The sequence below is a fragment of the Emys orbicularis genome, chromosome 3 (assembly GCF_028017835.1).
Source record: "Emys orbicularis isolate rEmyOrb1 chromosome 3, rEmyOrb1.hap1, whole genome shotgun sequence".
Lineage (NCBI taxonomy): Eukaryota > Metazoa > Chordata > Testudines > Emydidae > Emys > Emys orbicularis.
Window position 1 is genome coordinate 128,750,731 of NC_088685.1, and position 23,959 is coordinate 128,774,689.

Here is a 23,959-nt window from a genome sequence, read left to right on the forward strand (position 1 = left end):
GGGTTTTTTTTATTTCTCTGTTCCTCTCACTTCTGCTCATCCACTCTTTCCTGCCATTCTTGACTGGAACAACCATGGCTGTTATAATCCTAGAGAGCTGTAAAGCTAAGGCTCACTGTACACACCACATGCAAGAGATGAAATTTACCCTTCTGCCCTTGCTTTTTGTAACCCTCCTATAGTTTGACATTCACAGGACTGAGACAGGTACAGGAATACAGCTCTCCAGCTGGCATCATTCATCTTCCTGATGATCAGTGGACTGTCACGGTCTGGGATTCAGCGTCATTGCTTTTGGGAGGCAGAGCGATTCCCCATTTTCCAGTGGCTAAGGAGAATAAAAGTAGGCAACCATGTGCCGATGAATTTCTCTAGTCTTGCTCCTTTCCCCCCCATAAATAAAGCTCAAGGATTTGAACCTGCTGAACACTGATGTGGAGAATCTTGTGGCCTGATTCAGAAGTTCTGAGCACCCATAAATCCTGTGGAAGTCAACAGGAGCTGAGGCTGCTCAGCATCTTAGAAATCAGGCTCTTGGGGACCCTCTCCTCAAAGTACCAATGCATCACCTAGAACATTTTCACTCATAAGTATGCCAACATTTTTACGGCTGACTTGGAACAACACTTCCTCAGCTCTTGTCCCCTAGCGTCCCTACTCTACTTGCGCTACATTGATGACATCTGCATCATCTGGACCCATGGAAAAGAAGCCCTTGAGGAATTCCACCATGATTTCAACAATTTCCATCCCACCACCAATCTCAGCCTGGACCAGTCCACATGAGATCCACTTCCTGGACACTACAGTGCTAATAAGCGATGGTCACATAAACACCACCCTACACCGGAAACCTACTGACCGCTATACGTTCCTACATGCCTCCAGCTTTCATCAGACCACATCACACGATCCATTGTCTACAGCCAAGCTCTAAGATACAACCACATTTGCTCCAATCCCTCAGACAGAGACAAATACCTACAAGATCTCTATCAAGCATTCTTAAAACTATAATACCCACCTGCTGAAGTGAAGAAACAGATTTACAGAGCTAGAAGAATACCCAGAAGTCACCTACTCCAGGACAGGCCCAACAAAGAAAGTAACAGAACACCACTAGCCATCACCTTCAGCTCTCAACTAAAACTTCTCCAGCGCATCAAGGATCTACAACCTATCCTGAAGGACGATCCCTCACTCTCACAGATCTTGGGAGACAGGCCAGTCCTCGCTTACAGACAGCCCCCTAACCTGAAGCAAATACTCACCAGCAACCACACACCACACAACACGCACTAACCCAGGAACCTATCCTTGCAACAAAGCGTGTTGCCAACTCTGTCCACATATCTATTCAAGGGACACCATCATAGGACCTAATCACATCAGCCACACCATCAGAGGCTTGCTCACCTGAACATCTACCAATGTGATATATGCCATCATGTGCCAGCAATGCCCCTCTGCCATGTACATTGGCCAAACCGGGCAGTCTCTATGCAGAAGAATAAATGGACACAAATCAGACGTCAAGAATTATATCATTCAAAAACCAGTCAGAACACTTCAACCTCCCTGGTCACTCAATTACAGACCTAAAAGTCACAATTCTCCAACAACAACAACAAAAACTTCAAAAACAGACTCCAACGAGAAACTGCAGAACTGGAATTAATTTGCAAACTGGACACCATTAAATTAGGCTTGAATAAATACTGGGAGTGGATGGGTCATTACACAAAGTAAAAACTATTTCCCCATGCTAATTTCCCCCCTACTTTACTCACACCTTCTTGTCAACTGTTGGAAATGGGCCATCCTAATTATCACTACAAAAGTTTTTTTTCCTCCTGCTGATAATAGCCCACCTTAATTGATTAGTCTCGTTAGAGCTGGTATGGCAACACCCATTTTTTCATGTTCTCTGTGAAAATATATATCTTCCTACTGTATTTTCCACTGCATGCATCCGATGAAGTGGGTTTTAGCCCACGAAAGCTTATGCCCAAATAAATTTGTTAGTCTCTAAGGTGCCACAAGTACTCCTCATTCTTTTTGCTGATACAGACTAAAACAGGGCTACTACTCTGAAATCTGTTTACTTTGTAGACCCTGACACTGGGAATAGTACATTGTTGCTTTTAGCATTCTGCCTCCATGTGTAAACTTGACCAGGACACTAGCTGGGAGAAAATTTAACAGTCATCAAAATAACAGAACATCTGTTTCACGAAGAGTTTATTCATAGCAGACAGTCAGTTCAGGGATGGAACAATATTCAGATGGTTCCAAAGCAAATTCAAAATGTGGCCTTCACTGCATATCTCTAGAGTGCCCCCTTCCCATATTCTGCCCCTCACCCAAAATCCAAACCCACACAAAAAGCTTTCCGTACCCAATTCACCCCAGCCCCTGATGGCTCGGTCTGTTTTCTCACCATCCCACAGTTCAAACACCTTGTGGGTTTACCTCTCCCCTCACCTTGAAACCTGGCTCTTTCCAGCAGCAGAAACTCCTGCAGGGCCCACTAGATTCCTGGGCTCCCAACTGCTGCTGTATCAGGACTCTGACCTACACCCATGATTCAGCTCAGTTTCCAAATGAGCAGGAACCTCTGTCTGGGATTCTAGCTCCATTCTGCACCATTTTCATGGCACTCTAAGTCAGTGGCGGAAATAAGACCAGTTCCTATGGCATCTGCATTACCTTGGAAAAGAGTAGTTAACAGTCAGTAAAGCTAGGTGAAACTCAGTAATTTTGCCTCCTCTACCAACTTTTTGCTCTGTGTTTCTACCCAGTGTTTCACTTTGAGTTCTGTGCTTCAACGAACCTAGCAGCTCAAAGCGAAAATCAACTGAAACTGCCAACTTTTGTCTATTGTAGTTTCAGATGGTTGAAGTCACGCAGAGCACTGTTTCCATTCAAAATTGACCACCCAGGTTGTCTGAAAAAAATCTCAGCAAACGTCACATTTCAAGCCAACTTGTGTTGATTTACAATTTTGGGTGGTAACTGTAAAACTCAGCCCCAAAGTACCAAGTTTCATGGGCTTTACATCTCCTGTTTGATTTCAGGGTTGTATTAAACTTGAACCTCACAGTGAAACTCAGAGGGTGCAAGCCTATGCCAGTCAAAACCAGAAAGAAACAAAAACACTCCCTCCCCCCCACAAATGCAAACTGCACTTTATTTTGCATTTGTAATCAGACCTGAAGTTAGGTAAGCTTTACCTGGTGCGGAGTTTTCTTATAAAGTTTCACACATCACAACTTGCAATTGGAAACGTTTAAATACAGCAATATTCTCCTTTCCCCCAAATGCTGTATTTAATAAAAGAGTACATTAGCAATCTACCATTGCTAAATACTCCCTGACTTCTCTTGCATCTGCCAGTCGGTGGCCTGAACACTAATTGGTTTAGTTCATTTCAGTGTTAAGTTCCCTCTTCTGGCCCTGGACTTGCCTTCTGTGGGTTCTGTATTTTACCACTGCGGAGACAAGAGCTAGTATCCTCACAAAGTGCAAGCAGCAACCTGCCATGTGAAGAAAGCAAGCCTGCCCCTTGCCAAGCCTGTGGACACAGTGCACCAAGTACTTCTCAGCTGGAAGTTGCATTTTGCATGGTGTCACAGCTGGATCTGACATCAGTATGTTCTATAAGCATTACTTCTGAAATTGGAAATTTCAGATCAGAAAACTGACCTTCCCACCACCACCTCCTCCCTCCCAACCTCTCTTAGCTTCACTCTAACTGTTCTCTAACTCAGGCTTAGATAATGAGTGTTTCATCAGTTCCTCTAAAGTGGAAAAAGTCTTCGATGCAGCCGGGGGGGGGAGGGGGGGAGGGGGGAAATGGACAACAAAATTGCAGGTGGCAGGCACTCTGATGTGTTTATGAAGCAGGAGTGCTGTATTTGAGGAGTGTTTATACTTATTTTCATTGAATAAACCCAAGTAAACAAATTTTGAACTGGTGAAGGACTTGACCCTGGGGAGGTTGAGGTCTTAACAACAAGGAGGCCAAGTTCATTGTACGTCAAGTTCTTCTCATCTATCACTTCATCTGCTTCTTGAGATACCAAACTCTGAGTGCTGTGTGTCTGGAGAGACAATGTGTCTGATATGAATTTTTGGTGTGTGAACACAAAGCCATCTAGGAAGTTACTGTAGGAACTGAACAATTTCATTGGACTATTTTTTTTATACCTGAGAGTCAGGATGCAAACTAGGCTCTTGTCTAAGAAATGTGTATCTGAACTTGCTAAGAGGAGAAAAACATATCAGCTTATTTATCTGCATAAACCTTCTGACTTTGAAATGTTTTTGTCTCACATACTGGGATAATTTATTTTAAAGAGATTATTGTAGCTTTTTACTGATGTTTTGGACATCATATATAATAAACCAGCTGATTTGTTGCAGCAATTTCAACTTTTAGCCTGATGGACGATGCACAGAAGTAGCAGTCTTATCAAGGTTACTGTGTTTCTTTTGACATTATAAGCAGACTGCAATATAATGGGATACGGTCTGTTTTTCTCAGTTTGGGATCAATTGACTTTCTTTCTCTTCTCTTTTTCCCTGGGGGTCCATAGACTATGTCTAAGATTTCCAAAGAGATGCGCACCTCCATTTAAATTTTTTTAGGGGGGGCCGCAAATGAAAAAAAGGTTGAAAACCACTGATTTAGAGACACTGCAAATATAATGTAATTTGAAGAGAAAGGCATTGTGCTATCCTTTATGGGAAAAAGTCCTACAGACTCTTATATCATTTAATATAAAATGATAACTTTGCCAACAGAATAAGTAGTGTTTATGTTAATAATAAATTAGTCTAAGTGTAAATAAAGGTTGTCTGTTAAAATAAGGCAATGTAGTTGAAAATACACATATGCATGTACATGTGTGTGTACCTACTTACAATGTACAATTCATGAAATGAGCCACAGCATAAAACTGCTTTTAGTTTTAATCCTCTTATTTTTCTTTATTTGATGCTTTTTTCCCCATCCTCCCATCCCCCAATATTAACCCCAATATTTTTCAAGAAAATTGTGCAGTTAATTTTTTCACCAATATTCACCCAAGTTTTTCAATTTTTGTAATCAGCACAGAAAAATTCCCCCAGAATTTTAAACAATATTAACGAAAAATGAAGGGACTTGATTATATTCTATGTACTGGTTTAATGCTTTTAATTATGTAGTTTTTAAGAATAATTTCTATAGAATCCTGGTTAATTTCTATTGTTTCATCCCTGTTTAATTCTACAGAACCTGTCCAACATAAAATTCCAGTCGGTGAACATACAACCAGTCATTGCAGATGCATAAAACATATTCCATATATTCCACCCGACCTCTGATTGGGATGATATAAAGTAACTACAATGTGCCCTAGAAGTGAGCTCAAGGATGGGAAATGGATTTTTTTAAAAAAGGAAATTGTACACCAAACACAAAGGGGGAGATTGTCAAAAGCTTTTTGTCCTATGAGTGCAGAGGTGTTAACTGTCCATTTCATCTTGAATGGTCTCTTACAGCGTAACTCCTTATGCTAAACAGTTTGTTCCACCTTGTATTTAGCTGTGAACTTCTCTGGCTTGGTCCCCACTAAGCCCCCACTTCGGACTAAGGTACGCAAATTCAGCTACGTTGATAACGTAGCTGAATTCGAAGTACCTTAGTCCGAATTTACCACGGGTCCAGACGCGGCAGGAAGGCTCCCCCGTCGATGCCGCGTACTCCTCTCGCCGAGCTGGAGTACCGGCGTCGACGGCGAGCACTTCCGGGATCGATCCGGGATCGATTTATCGCGTCTAAACCAGACGCGATAAATCGATCCCAGAACATTGATTGCCTGCCGCCGGACCCTCCGGTAAGTGTAGACGTACCCTGAGTACCTTTCCCAGACCTGAAGAAGAGCTCTGTGCAAGCCTGAAAGCTGGTCTCTTCCACCAACAGAAGTTGATATAATAAAAGATATTACTTCACCTACCCTCTCTCTAAAACCCCCAAAAACAGTTAAGCACCCAACTCCCACTGAAAAAGTCAATGGGAGTTGGGGGTCTCAACCCCTATTTGTACATTTGAAAATCCCCCAACAAAAGCATTATAATTACCATGAGAACAATATTACAGTCAAGGAAAAAAGGAGGAGGATGTTGAAAATAAGTTGAGATAAAAATAATATAAGTGTAGATGGAAATCCTGAACACACTGAAAGGTCTAATCCAGGAACATTTTCAGAAAAGTGATTTGTTGAGTTTCTATTTTAAATAATCCTGTACCATGCTGAATGATCTCTGCAAGAAATTTTATTTCTTACAGACTCCTTGTGTTACTGTTCATTAGTGAGATGTGAAATTATATCTAGGTACTTATATGCCCCCAATAATTGTATTATCTTTACAGCTCCAAAGATGTTACATTACAAACAATACTTTGCGTGAAGCCATCCAGTAGCTCCAAGGACTTACATACCAAGACGATGTACTGATCTGGATTTGCAAAGCAACACATAGGAATTGGAGAAGAACTTGGAAGGGCTTGATTACATTTCAATCACCAGTAAAGGAAATGTCCATCAAAGAAAGGAATGATGATAGTGGAACAATAGTTGGGATTGATGACCTGAAACTATGAAGGTGGCTGATTAAGTTGCACTCCCCCCATCCCCACCTTCATATTAGGTCAAATCCTGGCCCTCTAATGTGGAAGGAGTTTATTGGGGGGAGAGTCTATTAGCCTTTAAGATTCACATTACTTGTATCTGGCGTGACACAACCAGCCTTGGAAGTGGTCAGGCCCAATTTAGAAAGGGACTTAGGACTCCATGCGCACATTGTGGCTAGGACCAGTAGAGCCTCTCAGAAGTTGGAGACATCATTTCTATTGGGTCCCTGGCCACCCAAGTGCACACAGCATGGATTTGCTAAAGACTTTGAGCACCACTGTAAGGTGTCTTATGGCAGAGATGAAGAGCCCTACCCCACAGATCATGATCCCCTTGCTCAGGCTCTGCAGAGGTTAATCAGATTTCCATGGAGGAGAGAGATCCAGGGGAAATCTTTTTGCTCATGGTCACAGTCTTTCCCAAGACGACAGCTCTACAGAACTATCAGCTAGGACTGTCTTCTCTAAGAGCTGTACTGACTCACTTTGGAGCCCTGGTCGACTTTATATCAAGGATCTAGACAGGGCTAGAATATGGGCCATCGATATTAGTGTGACTAAATACAAAGTTAAAAATAACATAAGATAACAAAAAATGGAGAACATCGCCATTTGTTCATTCTTGGTAATGTTTTAGATTCTCATTTTCCCAGAAACATTTAAGGGCGGGAAAGGCTTTTGCATCATTGGAATAAATATCAATTAAATTCTTTGCTTGTTGGGTCTTTACTGAATTGTTTTATTAGAATGTCATTTAACTTTTATTTATAAATCAAGGAATCTTCATCTATCTGTGTCATAGGACACATTCCAGTGGGGCTCAAAGTCTTTAGCAGATCCGTGCTGTATGCACTTTCTCCTGGTGGTTTTACATTTACGCTCATTGACACTCAGTAAAAATTATAAACAAAACTCTGCTCTCACTTCCACCCACGCAATTCCCCTCGACTTCACTGGGTGTTCAGTGGACTTCAATAATAATTGTGTGCACATGTACAAGGGAAGAAATTGGCCCTGCATGTTGAATAATATTACATCACAAAATATAAATGAAGGCCAAGAAATATGGAAAAAAATAGTATAAACTTAAAAACTAAATATATAGAAAAATAATTACAAATTTGAGCTGAGTTTCTCCAGAATAATATAAAAGGCACATTTCAGATAAGGGGGAAAAAAACCCTAACATGTTCCTTAATTTACCATAACATTGGTTTCCACTACCTTACTCATGCACTACCTAAGTCACGTACAAGTTAAAAACCTAATAGTGTAAATGAGGCAATGGATTTGGACGTCTCCGATAAAGAAGTGATATTGGTGTACTGCAGCCATTAAGCAAAGGTCAAATTTCGGTCTGCAACTTGCTAAGTCATCTTCTGCATCCATACCTCTGATTTACAGAGCTATGGATCTTGTACAACTAAAGTTAAACCACAAGAATGGGGGGGGGATAAAATAATCAGCAAAACCTTACCTAGTAGATATATCTTAGACATTACGGCAACTGTGGTAGTTTAAGGATATAAATTACTTGAAGCAAACGGGGGGGGGGGGGGGGGGGAGTGAGGGGAAGGGAGACAGACAATGATCCTCCTATAAATTTTCAAATCAGATCTACCAACACATGATTTCTGCCAGGTGCATTAGCAACTAACCACTAAGCAAAACATTGCTATGTGTATTTTCTCCAAGTTCCCTGACTTTATTTTACTTTTTGTTCATGATAATTTCTATGTACTGACTTAATATTTTGTCTCTTTATAAGTATTTATTTGGAAGGAGAATACTCCTATTTTGAATGATCAAACTACCAGCAAGCCTCCTTTGCTCTTTATATTTAGCTGATGAATGCTCATTAGCTTGCAATTACGAGTGTATATACAGAAGTTCTAAGGGATGGGATTCACACAGGGGGCTTGGTGTTTGTGTTTGGTTTTTCCACTAAGTTGGAACTTCTCTGATGATTTTCACACTTAAATAGCAGAACAGATTTTTGAATCTTTTTTCTTCTTCCTGGTTGAAAACCCCCTGTTCCCTGTTGCATTATAATATGGAGTGACTTTGCATAAAGTGGGTTATTACTGCCAAATAAAGGAGGGAAGGGGTGTGTGGATATGATGCTCGTAACTTAAATGGGTTACAACAGATCTACTGGGTTGCTTCTTGAACAAGATTATCTTAAAGTCAGTAAATCCTGGTACAAGAAAACAAGTTTAGAGAAAATATCCCACAGACATTTAAAAGAAAATCTAATAATTTGTTTAAAAGGCAATTATTGTTCATAACTCTGGCCAAAAGAATTTTAATTTTTTATTTAAAAATAGGAATTTGAATTATTGTAAATGTAGAGGAGTTGGATAGTCTGATTCTGAATAGCACAACAGATTAGTTTATGAGCATAGTGGAAACTGCTCCTCCCCAGTGTAACGAACCAACGGCATTGTCACTCGAATAGTTAACACGAGTGGTCTGCTGGGACTCTGATACCTCAGAAGTCACATCGCCTGCTATGCTCTGTCCTGGCACTGATCATCAGTCATGATGCTCATTAGTCCCTGAGTAGAACTCCTTCATGGAAGAGCCACAGCTCCACACCTGGCTTTGCATCTGCTCTGGTGGATCACGGATTTGATTACTTCCATGATTTGGGCACACAGCTGAGGGAGGAGGAATTTCTTTTCCCTGCCAATGAGGTTTGGATTAATGTGGCTGGTTGTCAATTGGTGCCAACATTAGTTTATGGAGTTGTTTTTTTAATTGTGATGTATTCCTATCTGATAGGTGAAATAGAATTAGGCAAGCAATACAATTTTTTCAGGAAATAGTTTTTTTTTTTTAAATGATTTAAACTCAATCTTTATCATATCCTGCTTAAGCAATGACATATTAAGAACTTTATCATCAAATAGTTATCTGATGTTGTAGATGACATGAAGGAAATATTTTTTAATTTGTTTGCATAGTATGAACCCGATCCTCCTCTCAGGACACTGGTGCAAATTGAGAGTAACTTCATTGAGGTCAATGGAATTATGCCAGTGTAAAAAACAAATGCAAGTAAGGGAGAATCAGGCCCCATATACCTTTGTTTTAATGGGGAGGTAGCAGATCATCTGCAATGACAAAGAGAACAGAAAATATACATATATAACTGACCGTTCCCAACTCCAGATACAGGGTCAAAAAAACGATGTGATGGATGGAATACAGAAATCCTGATCCTACCCCGTCCAAACATTTTTATACATTAATACTTCCTTCTGACTGAAAATGCATTTCACTTGGTGATAGTGCCAACACATTTTATATAGATTATTTTGACATTTTCCCAAACAACAACTTCTCCTTATCAGTAACTGAAAAATGCCAGGTTGGATGGGCTGAAGAGAAGATGAATGCAAATACATGACAAGGATGGGAGCCTATAGGCAGACAAAGCAAGGGCAATTACTATCCTGGATAAAAGAACTGTGAGTCACTTGTTCAGAACATGAAAAAAAATAATTGAACACCAAGAATTGCAATAGACTGAGTTGTGGGTGGGGTTAGGAAGAGTAAAGCAGGCAGCTACTATAGATTTTGGTGCTGTTTGTGCTAATTTAGGTGAATCTGTAATTATTTCAAACAAGCTTATAATGTCCTGATTCGGGTTTCCTTCTCACGCGTTATGCTGGCAAAATAAACCTCAGCAACATGCCAAATATATTTTGCAATATACAGTGCATTACAAAAAAAGCTGCTAAGTGATATTGAAGTAATACCATTGCAAACACCACCACCTATAGAGGAAGATTACCTTTAACTGCTGATTACATCAGCAAGTGCAGCCATCCCCCACCTCTATAACAAGCACATAAGAGTATTTGTCACATAGAAAGAACTTAATAAAAATTTACCTCAAATCTACTTAAACTTGAGCTCTTCGACCGAGACTTCTTGCGGAGATATACTGAAAAGAACCTACGCACTGTGAACTTCTTCATATTCATTTCCATTGCCCCGTTTGAAGTACAGTGCAGAGCAGAGAGGAGCTGCAGTGACGAAGAAGGCTAGTGCATCCCAATTGCGCCCTATATTAAATCCACGGAAGAGAGATTCTCAGAAGTATCTGTTGCTGATTCATCAAGTCCTGTACAGCTAGATGCACAGAACGTATATTACAAGAGCCATCAAATTTTGCAGCGTGCTGCTTGCTGCTCAGGGCTAAGTGCTTTTCACTCTGTCTTTCTTTCCACTGTTTACATTTCAGTGCTGCAAGCTGAACTCTTTCCACTCCCTCACTCCCTCGCCTTAGGTCCTACTACATCCAATCAGACTCAGCTTTTCCTGCATACATAATAAGCACCAGAAAATGACAGCTCCCAACTCCCAGGCAGAGCAGGTTTGCAATAAATATTAGATGGGTCTATTGCTTGCACTCCTGTTCTCTCAGTCAGTCTTTTTTCAATCTCTTGGCTTGAGAACTGTATGGGGAAATAAGCACATGCTGCATTTCTGTTTTTAGCTTGGAATTTCAGCAGAGCTATAATTACCATATACAATATGGGCCAGATTTGAGAAGAAACAAGCTATTGTAAAAGATTCTCCTAAGAGAAGATTGAAAGACACCGTGAGTTCATTGCTAAAGTAGCAGCATCTGAACCTCATTTTATTCTCTGGACTACATTTTTTACCTTTATCTGTCTGAAGTTAAAACACAGGGCAGATATTACAGATTACCTAAAGGCTTTACATTTAAACAATAGTTTGTACAACACTTTGAAAATATAAAGCACTATATAAATGTTAAGTATTGTGATTATTATTATATTGTGAGGGGAGGCTACAATCCTTCTCTCCAGGGGGTTAAAAATGTATACATACATACAGAATAGGAACCTTGCTGTTCGTACAGTAATTCTGAGTTACTCATTATACTGGAAGCATGCAGACCTATAGCTTTCCCTCTCTACCTTTTTGATTTCCTTTAGAAAACTACTGAATCTCAATGTGATTCTGAGACCCAAAGTGTTTCTGTTCCAGCCACATTCAGCTTGGGCTACTTGGCCTTGGTTATCTTTCCTTTCCAACTGTTAAAGGCCATCAAGACATACCTTTCCTCCCATGTCCTTATATGGAAAGCAGGGCCGGCTCCAGGCATCAGCCGAGCAAGCTGGTGCTTGGGGTGGCAGCTTGTAGAAGGCAGCATTCCGCCCAATCCTAGGGCGGCGGCATTGCCGCTGCTGCTGCTTCTTATTGGGTCTCTGCAGGCACCTTCAGGGGCTGTGTCATGATCGTCACAGCCTGTTCTATTGATCTGTTAGGTTTGGTTGGTTGGTTTTTTACCCTTACCACTATCTATAACTGCAAAAGCAACCTTGACTATTTTCCTAAGATGTCATGGAGTTTATCATCTCAACTTACACAGGTCTTATCTGTTTTTTGTCTGGACTTTTGTAATCATATCTTCCTGCACCTCACCCCAACTCCTATCAATTATGTAGTTGTGAAAAGCATCTACCTTGTCAGCTGCTCTGACTGTGTCCTCCTCCTCCCAATCCTTTCATTGGCTTCTTCTCCTCTTCATCAAATGTGAACTCTGCATCCTTCCTTTCAAGGTAGATGAACTTAGGTTTCCACCTAACTTTTTGATCTTGTTTTTTCTTTCCCTCACCATGTTGCTCCATACCTGCTGCAAGCTTAATAATGCCTTTTATATCCTTCTCTTATCTTGTTTCCACCCAGCCCCCTGTGCCTGGAAGAAGGCATGTCCTAGACCAGTGTTTCTCAATCTTTCCAAATTACTTTATTCCTTTCAGGAGTCTGATTTGTCTTGCGTACCCCAAGTTTCACCTCACTTAAAAACGATTTGCTTACAGAATCAGACATTAAATACACAAAAGTGTCACACACACTATTGCTGAAAAACTGATTACTTTCTCGTTTTGTCTGTATGAAATTTTAGTTTGTGCTGACTTCGCCAGTGCTTTTTATGTAGTCTGTTGTAAAATTAGGCAAATATCTAGATAAGTTGATGTACCCCTTGGAAGACCTCTGCGTACCCCCTGGGGTATGTGTACCCCTGGTTGAGAACCATTGTTCTTGACTATTCAAGGAGTACATTATTTCATCACATGAATAAGGATAGCAAAATCTAGATCTAATATTGTAATTTTTGGGGGGTGATTAACAAAAGTATTTTTTGAACTGTATTAACCATTGTGGTTTTGAATGATAGCTTGGTTGATGGTATAAATAGATGGGATTGCTGAGTTTTCTTAAATCTTTTCCATCATATATATATGGAAAGCCCATCTATTATGCCATCATTCGAAACCACAGTGGGTTTATAAAGTTCAAAAAATATATTTGTTGTTCACCAAAATCATAAATATTTCAATATTCGATCTAGATTCTGTTACCTTTACTTATGTGGATGTCATTAGCCCTTCCCAACTCTTACAGCACAAGGAGCTGCACCATCAATAAAAAAAAAAAGATTTAAAACATGGAGAGTCCCAGAGTTAAACACAGTTATTGACTGCTTTTACTACAAGATGTGTCACTGCCTTCATGTTGCAATGGGATTCTTACAATCTAATATACTGCAATTTGCAATCATCATGAAAGGCCATTAAACAAGTCTGGTCTGCAATAAACTCCAAAGAAAAATTATCCAAAACGGTCATGTACTTGTGAAGTACTCTGGAACAGGTGGTCAGCAAGTGGGTGCAGAGGAGCAGGGAGGGTCAGAACCATGGCATCACTCCCCCACATTGATATACACGGGTCATCGAGTTTAAGGCCAGAAGGAACCACCAGATCTAGTCTGGCCTTCTGCATAGCACAGGCCACCAACACCGCCCAGCACCCGCACACTAACCCAACAATGAAAATGAGATCACAGAAGACTAGACTGTTGTGTGCCACAGGGAGAGAGTAGGATGGACCAAGGTGCACCAATGCCAAAAGCCCATGAAGTGGCAGGGAAATTATTAAATGGACACATCCCGGCAAGTGAGCCATATCGACACACTGCACCACACAAGGTCTGTGTCAATCTGATGGGGGTTGGAGGACTCCTTCCCAGCCCCACATATGGGTGATCAGTTAGACCCCGAGCACACATGAGCCAGCCAGCCAGACACTTGAGAGAGAGAGAATGACTGGTGCCATCTCAGAGTCCTGACCCACCCCATCCAATTTCTGGTCTGCAGCAGGGGCCATCCCTGATGCTTCAGAGGAATGACAAAAACAACCAACCAAACCCACCACAATACCCCATCCCCAACCTCAGAATCCACTGAGGGAAAGGCAGGAATCCCTTCCTCACTCACCCCTGCAGCTGGCCACTGAAACCCTGAAGCATGAGCTTTAGGAACATAAATTATAAACTGGAAGAGAGCCCCAGGGCTGCTGAGTCCTGCCCCCACCATCACAACCAGCCCCATAATACAATTGCACTCAAATTTGTCCAGCTCTGTCTTAAAAAACTAAGTAAGTTGTTGGCCCCACACCGCCTATTGGGAGGCTGTTCCAAAACCTCACTCTTCTGATGGTTAGAAATCTTCTTTTAATTTCCAACCTGAATTTCTTCATGGCCAGTTTATACCCATTTGTTCTCGTGCCAACATTGTCCTTTAGCTTAAATAGCTCTTAACCCTCAATGGTGTTTACCCCCTAATATATTTATAGAGAGCAGTCATATCCCCTGTCAGCCTTCTTTTTGCTAGGCTAAACAAGCCAAGCTCTTCCATTCTCCTTTCATAAGACAGGCCCACCATTCCCCTGATCATCCTAGTAGCTCTTCTCTGCCCTTTCCAGTTTGAATTTAGTTTTGTTGATCATGTGTGATAAGAACTGTACACAGTATTCCAAATAAGGTCTTACCAGTGCCTGGTATAATGGCATAAATACCTCTCTCACTACTAGAGATGCCTCGTCTAATACATCCTAGGATTGCATTTGCTTCTTTCACAGTTACATCACTTTGGTGGCTCAGTCATCCTGTGATTGACTTCACCACACCCAGGTCGGTCTCATTCTCTGTCATTTCCCACTGATTAACCTCCAGCTTTTTGTAGCAGAAATTCTTATCGTCAGACTTTAAGTGCATGATCTTGCACCTTGTGCAGTTGAATTTTATCCCATTTCTGTCGCTCTTCAGGGTCATCCAGATCTTCCTCTATAATATTCCAATGCTTTCCAACATTGTATCATCATTAGCACACTCCTACTTTTTGTGCCAAGGTCATTAATAAAAATATTAAGATCCCCAGGCAATCCTTCAGGAACTTCACTAGTAACCTACCCCCAGTCTGATATTTCACCTTTCAGAAAAACCTGTTGTCTTATCCCCTTTAACCAGTTCCTTATTCACCTTACAATTCTTGTACTAATCCCTATCCACTCTAATTTAATTAATATTTTCCCACATGGTACCATGTAAAATTCTTTACAAGGCAAGAGGATGTGGGGGAGGGAATGCTCCAAATATAATAGTTTGACTGATAACATAAAAAAGTCCAAACACACAAACAAAAATACATCGATAATATGAAGTGTAGGCACAGAAAATTCTACAAGTATCTTGTGTGTATTTTATGCTTCTGAGCCACCGTATTTAATTTAGCTTCAGAAGAACAAATGAATAAGATGAAGTCTCAGAATGAAAGACCCATAACTTACAGTTAGCCATAGAATATCCAATTTGTCCAATGACTAATAAAAAGGTACAAGCTAAGGAAGAAATTAGATTAAACTGAACACTCATTGTTCTATTTATAAGCATACTAACAGTCAGATCAACCTGAAAAATTCATTGCACTTAGAAATTCATGGTAGTAAATTATTGATCGGCTTCCTTCTGAGTAATTTTTACTGCCAAAGAACTCGATGGAAATGAAATCCACCAAATGGCTGTGCTTAAGGCAAGAATAAACAGAGATGAGGATCAACTGACATACTTACACTTCGTAGTAATATTTATATTTTTGATTCTGATGTATGGCTTCAAAACTGAAGCATTAATTGCCACAACATAGAGTTAAAAAAAGAAAATGCCTGATTTTGCTTTTTTTGGAGTCAATGGCAAAACTTATTTACTTCAACTTTATTAGGATTAGAACCAAAATGTACAGACAAAAAGTACTTCAGCTTAGAGTTTGCTGAGACTAGGTCTTAGTTAACATAAATTTAATGGAGGATTTCTAATAATAAAACTTACTACCAGGACTTGTGTGACTCTCACAGATGGTTGTACAAAGAACACATCCAGATTAATAAAAGTCAAGCACACAAGTGGAGGTGGGCAAAATTGTTTGGAAAAATCTTTTTTCCCCTGGAAAATGCAGATTTGGGACAACTGAAACATTGTGAATTTGTCAGATTCACCAATTTGTTTGACAAAAAACAAAAAACACAAACACCCAATGTTTTGTTTAAAAATTGAAATGTTTTGTTTTGACCTTTTTAAATGAAATGTTTTGATTTTTCAATTCAGAATCACTGCTTTTAGAATTTTACTTGAGTTTTATTTTTAAAAGGCTTAAAGAACTCAAAGGCAAAATGAAACGTTGTATTTCAGGTAGAACAAAACATTTTGTTCAACCCCCAAAAAATTTATTCAAGTTTTGATTCGCGAAAAAATATTAGAATTTTTTTTTTTTTTTGGATCAAACCAAGATGTGTTTGTTTTTTTTAATTTCCATTTACCTATTGAACAGAAAAAAATCCGTTATTCACACAGCTCTATCCAGGAACTGCAGATAAAACCTAAGACATTTACACTCAGCAATAAACAACAATCTGTGATGAACCAGAACCTAAACGGACATGCATGACTGGTTGATGCTGCATGAACTATCAATTTGCAGTAGAGATAAGAGAATTGGGCTAAGTAATTGGAAGGAGGACTACCAAGTCTTTGAGACATATGACTCTGTCATCCACAAGATATGGGCTTAGTGCAGGAAATTACTGGTTGACATTCTAGGGCCTGTGTTGTGCAGGTCAGACTCTATAACTATAATGGTCCCTTCTGGCCTTAATCTGTTTATCTATGAATAAAACTGCAATGACTCTGCTAATTGAGCAAAGCAACAGATAACTGGAGTTATTGCTCTATGTTTCATGGAGTGTTAGTGTTGTTACCATCCCTGATGAACGGCTTTAGTTCGGAAAGGAATATATTGTTGACTCTGAATGCAGGAGACTTAACAGGGGCTGAGGAACAAGCCCCTAGGAAACCCTCAACAAGCCTATGCAATGAAAATATCTAAGGTAAAATTGTGGTCCAAAAAGCAAGAGATGCTGGGTTGAATCAATCTTGCTATAGAGAATAAAACTGAAAGTGTACAAATTGATGGCACTCTTATGTTGAATACTACATTCAATTTTGCTTGCCCTTTCTCAAGAAGTTTATATGAGAAACAAAGGCTTCAGCGACAGGCAACAAATTATTAGAGGCAAGAAAAGGCTTCCATATAAAAACGCATATAATTAGGACCTCATAAATTTAGAAAGGAGAATAAGAGGGTCGTGATAGAGGCACAGTATAATTCCAGTTATCCCAATTCCCTTTACCCCAAAAATCCTAGTTATCTGAATCCATTGTGTGTCCCCCATGTAGCCTTATATTAGTTATTCACCCGTTAATAACTTCTCAATTAGCCACTTACTGCTGGTTAGTGCTAATCAAGGGCTTTGCACTTTTAATACTTAATACTTTCTACTTTATTAATGAATAAAACCAATGTTATTGAATGTAAACACTAAAATTATATTAAAACCATTGTGAACATAATTTTAACACAATTTTGGTGGCTTAATAAACTCAAGAGGTTTATTTTTTACTCTTTAATAAAGTACAAAGTATTAAGCAAATATCAGCATTACTCCCTTCATTCCCCATATTTCTATATCAGTGAAACTGCAGCTCAATGTAGCACTTTCGTTTCTCCAAATACTCCATTATCAAAAGTTTCAGTTTCCCCAAAACCATTCAGATAAACGGGATAAACCCAAACCCTAACACAAAATAGAACTAGATAAATTCATGGAGGATAGATCCATCAATGGCTATTAGCCAGGATGGGCAGGGAGGGTGTCCCTAGCCTCTGTTTGCCAGAAGCTGGGAGTGGGCAACAGGGGATGGATCCCTTGATTACCTGTTCTGTTCATTCCCTCTGAAGCACCTGGCATTGGCCACTGTTGAAAGACAGGATACTGAACTAGATGGACCTTTAGTCTGGCCCAGTATGGCCATTCTTATGAGTGTCCTGTATATGAAAAATGGCATAAAGAAGGTAAATTAAATATTCCTATTTACTCTCTTGTAGCCACTTTATTCAATTGTTTTATTGTTGTGGTTAACCCATATGCTATTTCATATATCTATTCATCACACATTGATTACATAAGTAGGGTGAGACTATAGGGGTATAAGATTGACAAGTATTTAGGAGTGATGCCTGCATATTAGATATATAAAGTAAAGCATGGCTGTAATGCAAGGCCTACAGGGTAAGTAAGGCCTATAAAATTTCAGCTTAGTCTCACTAGGCTTAAGGAAGCTTGACATAAGCAGGTGAACTAAGAATAACCCTCTGCCAATAAAACCAAATGATTCTGCTAAGGTGCCAATAGGTGATGTTATAGAAAAATAAACTAATATACCCATCTAGACCACATGGTACCTGATCGATACATCATGGAAAGTTCTGTTCTGACTGCAGGTTACCATGGGAACATGCGTACATAAATATCAATAAGATGCTAATAAGAAAAAGGGGAACTAAGAACAACCTATGAAAAGTGGGGGCTCCAAAAATTTATGGGGCGTGGAAGTACAGTTAAGGAAGAGAAGGGCTGGAACCCTCATGCATAGGTATATGGGTTAGGTGTGCTCAGAACAACAAGGCAAAAGTAATTCCCTTATTGCAGTAAAGTGGGAAGACCCCAACATAAGACCCTAGCAGGAACCACCCCTCTATCAATGACCATCTGTTGAGAAATCCACCAGACTCTAATATCTTTGGGTATGCATAAAGCATTGGCTGTTGCGTGGGCTCTCAGGTTGTGTAGATGTGTATGTGAGTATAACTTATAACGGATAATACAAACAAGATTTTTTTTTTTTTTTTTTTTTTTTTTTTTTACTCGTAACTGTTTTGTGGTCATTGTGTCTGCTCTTCATGTGTCCCTAAGAGTCTCCCAGTCTAAGAGAATCTTAAAAGGTAACTTTCACCCTATTGATTTGAAACTGTGGCCGCACAGGAGCTGAGCTCACTCCCTAGGGACACTATAGTTTAAACCCAGGTCTATCAATTCAAATTTTTAAAAAGGCTACACTCATAAAAGAGAATCAGGAACAGTTGTTCCAGAGCATCCACTGAGCAGCATGAAGAACAATACTTTCCCCCAGTTGATTATGCAATACATGTCTGCAGCATTACTGTTGCCATGTTGGTCCCAGGACATTATCAGCGAGACAAGGTGGGTGAGGTACTTTTTTTTAAAATTAAACCAACTTCTTTTAGTGAAAGAGACAAGCTTTTAAGCTACACAGAGACCTGAAGAAGAGCTCTGTGTAGCTCAAAAGCTTGTTTCTTTCACTGACAGAAGTTGGTCCAATAGAAGATATTACCTCACCCACCTTGTCTCTGTTATATGATACATGGCACTTTCAATGGATTACCACTTCCTGGGTCATGAGTTGTGAGCAGATGCAGTGGGCACATTTTCATTTGGTGTGTTTCTTCAATGTGCAATTGTGAGGCATGTTCTTGCTGTTTTTTAAAAACACACTGATGGATTTGGGTAAGAGTCTCATCAACATTTTTCTAGTAAAAACAAAGTCCTTTATCCTTCAAGCTGCTGCGTTAGGACAAACCCCTGTTCCTGCACGGAGCTCCATGGATTGCAATGGGGCTCTGAGGGTGCAGGGATATTCCCACACAGAATACAATGCAGGACATGAGCTACATACACCATATCGAAGATGATTGCTGCTGGTTGGGAGAGGGTGTTAGAAGGGCTAATTTTTCTAGCTAAGTACAAAAGAAAATACACAGAACATTAGGTTAGGGTTTACTTAATAAATGGCTAGAGGTTTAGGGACTGGAAACAATAATGAAGGCAAGGTTTAAAATAATAGAAATAATACCTACCTATTACACAGAGCTTTACATTTGCAAATCAAAAAGTGCTTCACAAAGGAGGTCAGTCCCATCACCCCCATTTTACAGAAGGTAAAACAGACACAGAGAGGTGAAATGACTTGCCCATGGTCACCCAGTAGGCTAGCAGCAGAGCGAGAACTAGAACCCAGGTCTCCTGAGTCCCAGTCAGATGCTCTATCCATTAAGTCACACACACACACAAATCTTTTTATTTCATCCCCTTTCTCCCTCCACCCTCTGTATCCCCTTGTCCATGTGTTGTCTATTTACATCCTACCAGTATGAATTTTGGGACAAAAATGTGTCTCACTGTGTGCCTATAAAACACCTGGCACACTTTAAAGCACAAAAAACAATTAAAATCATAAATATTAATGTGAAACCAAGTGAAGTGACCCAAACATTAACCAGACTTCCACTTGATTTCGCATGTCCTCAGTACTGCGTGCTAGAGGGAAGTGTGTAATCTGGACCACAGCCATTGTCTGTGGTACATGTTGCAGCCTGGACATCTATTCAGTAGTTGACAGCTAGTGCCGATGCCAGATCCTTAAGCTGTACCCAGAGCCTACCTAGTGTGTGGTGACAGAAAGATATGCAGTTATTTGGCTGCTTCTTCACAAGTTGAGGGTGAAACAGAATGCTTTGCTCTCTGCTTGTCTGAAAGCATGCCCCACTGTGTCTCTGCAAAGAACTCCCTCCCTGCTCTCACCCCCACGCCGCTCCAGCATGCTAGAAATTTGCTGCTGGGCTATACCAACATCAAATTACAGCGTAGCCTGCACAGGTTTAGTTGTTCTGACCAACAAGTGCGGGGGGGGGGGAGAATAGGGGGTATAAAGGTTCTGCCTCTCTCCACAACCCTCTCTGCTCCAAGGAGAGAAGCAGAAGCCTCACAGCCCCCCATTTACTCCTGCACATGTACACCCAAGTTCTGGGTTGCCAGGGCAGAAGCTTAAGAGGGATGTCTTATTCCCTTGTTATTGCCCTGAATGGGCATGCAGTGTTCAGTGATCACCCAAAGTTTAAGGTGCTTGCAAGCATCATCATCGTGGAAAATCCCTAAGGGAGGTAGCCTCCTTGCAGACTGAGCACCACACAGATGGTCTGGGTAGATGTTAAGTCCATTTCCATCACTGGTGACCTTATGAGTAGGGCCCTACCAAATGTCACAGTCCATTTTGGTCAATTTCATGATCATAGGATTTAAAAGACAAACAGCTGAAACCATGAAATTGATTATGTCTGAAATTTCATGGCAGTAGAACCATGGGGGTCCTGACCCAATGGGAGTTGTGGAGGGGTGTGTGTCACAAGGCTATTGTGGGAGGGTTGTGGGATTGCCTCCCTTACTTTTGTACTGCTGCTGGCAGGGTTGCTGCCTTCAGAGCAGCGCAGAAGTAAGGGTCATAGGGTATTGGGGGGTGGGGGAGTTGCCATACATTTGGGTTTTCCCAGCAGCCTCCTGCCCAGGTCAGGAAGTGAGAGCTGGAGCTGCAGCCTCTCTGCATGGAGAAGACTGACATGTAAGGTGAGGCGGTGGCCTTGGGGGGGGAATAGGGGGGAGGGGGCAGTGGGGTGAGAAGAGGAGGTTGGGGGAATTTGGGATGTGCAGAGCTGCAGCGGCCAGAGAAAGAGGCAACTTTCCCCAGCTTCAGGGCTGTGGCTGCCGGGGAGAGACCCCCCCCCTCCTTCCCAGTGCCAGCTTGGGGGCTGCCGCAGCAGGGGAGAGAGGGCACATCCATCGCCTAAGAAAGGTAAGACTACTGATATTAAAATCAGAGTTGTGTGCTTTTATTTGTAGAACAAAAAAAAGTTAAGTTTTTTTTATATAGCGCTTTACAATAGTTAGCTAACAGCACAAACAACATTTGGAAAGATCATTAAGTGGTATTTTCAAGTGGTCCGCAGGGGGAAAAAAAAGTTTGAGAATCACTGCTACAGGGGGAAGAGAAAGTCCCATCTCTCCACAGCCTGGGCCAGGACCAGCAGCTGGAGCCTGGCCCAAGGTAGGAGACCCGGGCTGGGGTTGCCCCAGCCATGCCCCTCCCCTACAATAGCCAGATTTCATGGTGGAGATCAGAATTCACGGTCCATGATGCGTTTTTCACAGCTGTGAATTTGGTAAGGCCCTAATCATGACAACGAAGCATTGTGATCAGTCACGACCATGGTATCACCAACCATATAGCAGCCTTCCTTGCTACACACACATTGGAAATTCATTGGTCTTCCATCCTAAGAATATGTTTGTACCAAAAAAGCTGCCAAACCTGAAGCTGTGTTGATGGAGGTGGTGGTCATGAGGAGTTTGGCTACAGATATCCTCATTTCTTATCTTGTCCTGCCTCTTATTATGGAGCAGCTGACAAAGACAACAAGAACCAAAAACAACGATCTGGTGGTCTTCAGCCTTCCTCAGTGCCCATATTAAGGTGATAGCAAAAGATCTCTTTATTCTGTGTCGGGTTCCAACTGGCCCTTCATAGCAACAAGAGCTTCACAGCACACCACCGAGTCTAGATTTGGGAAGCTCAGTCACTAAAGGTATAGTCCCCAATACCACATAGGCAAAGGGACAATCAAGACTTAAGTTACTTGGGCCTAGTCTACACTACAAAGTTAGGTCAACATAAGCGTCCTTGCATTGGCCTAGTTGTGCCATGTGTCGACACTTAAATGTGTCTCCCACCGATGTAAGTGCCCTGTTACACCGACACAGTAACAGCCTTGAGCAACGAGCAGCGTTAAGCCTTGGTCAATGTACTGAAGTTAACACATAGCAAGTGTTGACACTGCATTACCTATGTCAACCCTAACAGTCCTCCAGCAGCTATCCCACAATGCCCAAACACTGTCAGCTGGTATAGGAGCAAATTTGCTCTCTACTTAAACTACTTTAAAATTGCATGTTTAAAATGGGGCATTAAGTGCTTCTGCCCTGATAACGGTGGGATAGTAAGCGATGAGGAAGCACCATAAGCATTACTCAGAAGTTGGCTTGAGCAGGCTACTGAACTGCTGTTGCAGTGGGTGCAGAGCCAGTCCTGAGACCAAAACCCTTGTGATTTATTTTGACAGTGAGTTGTGCCTTTAGTGACCCCAACAATCATTACAGAAACAGGTGGGTGCATAGTCTGTTAGGTGAATGACTACATCGGGGGTTGGCCCTGCTAAGACACATGAGGACCCAGGACTGCTCCAGTCACAATTGTGAACTCCACTGCCCAGGGTCTCAGAGACCAGAAGGCCCTTCCTCCTCTTTAAAGCCTTGTGAATTTTTGAAATTCCTTTGCCTGATTGTTCAGCATAGCGAGCACACCTAGCAGCTGGTGAATATTGCAGAAAGGCCTGGGAGTCCCTGCAGGAAAAGGAGAGGCAGATGCACCAGGACATAATAGGGCTTCTCTGACAGCAAACACAGATGCTGCAGACAATTGTGGACCTACAGGATCAATCACAGACTTGCCTCCCTTTGCAGTACATTAAGAACTCTATTACAGCACCTCCTTGTACATTACTGCCTCCAAACACTCCATGTAGCTTCAAGGCTGTATCCCTACCCCAACCACTACACACTGGGGGGAACATTAAGGACAATAACTTCCCATCACTGACCTGCCACAGTTGCAGTATATGTAGCTAAAATGCACATGAATGTTGTTTCCCCTTGTTAAGTTATGTTCCATTAATTTATTACGTTTTTAAGATATATGCTTTTAAATTATACAGGTTTTTTTTGCACTGATTTTGTTCTTAATGATATTCTATTCTTTGGAAAAGAATTCATCTTTATCAGTTTACAATATATGCTGCAGAATGCCTAGAGGTACTGAAAGCCCCTACTTGTTATTGCACACTGACACAACCTATAGGATCAGCGACAAAAATATAATATTCATAAATGTACAGGAAGCACCACAAAATTATAGCTGCATTGGTGTACATCTACAAATACAAGCCTATCAAGCACCACATAATTCCTAACAGCCCCCAAAACAACAGGACCAGGTAAGGAACAGTCCATCACAATGTTTTATTGTGGCTCACTGTTAAAAGTGCTCTTTCAAACCCTTCCTGAGCCATATAAAACTCCAATAGCCAGTGTGTCCAGCTG

General features: G+C 41.0%; 1 protein-coding gene across 2 annotated transcripts in view; it reads right to left on the reverse strand.

Annotated features, from left to right (window-relative positions):
• RPS6KA2 (ribosomal protein S6 kinase A2) overlaps window positions 1-23,959 on the reverse strand; it is a 460,922-nt gene that overhangs the window by 234,026 nt on the left and 202,937 nt on the right. Inside the window, exon 1 of one of the 2 annotated variants that reach the window (XM_065400517.1) lies at window positions 10,579-10,677. The exons of the other annotated variant lie outside the window; for it this stretch is intronic. Coding sequence (XP_065256589.1) covers window positions 10,579-10,677 — 99 coding nt within the window. Of the gene's footprint in view, window positions 1-10,578; window positions 10,678-23,959 lie in introns of those variants that run through there. 2 annotated transcript variants of the gene reach the window in all.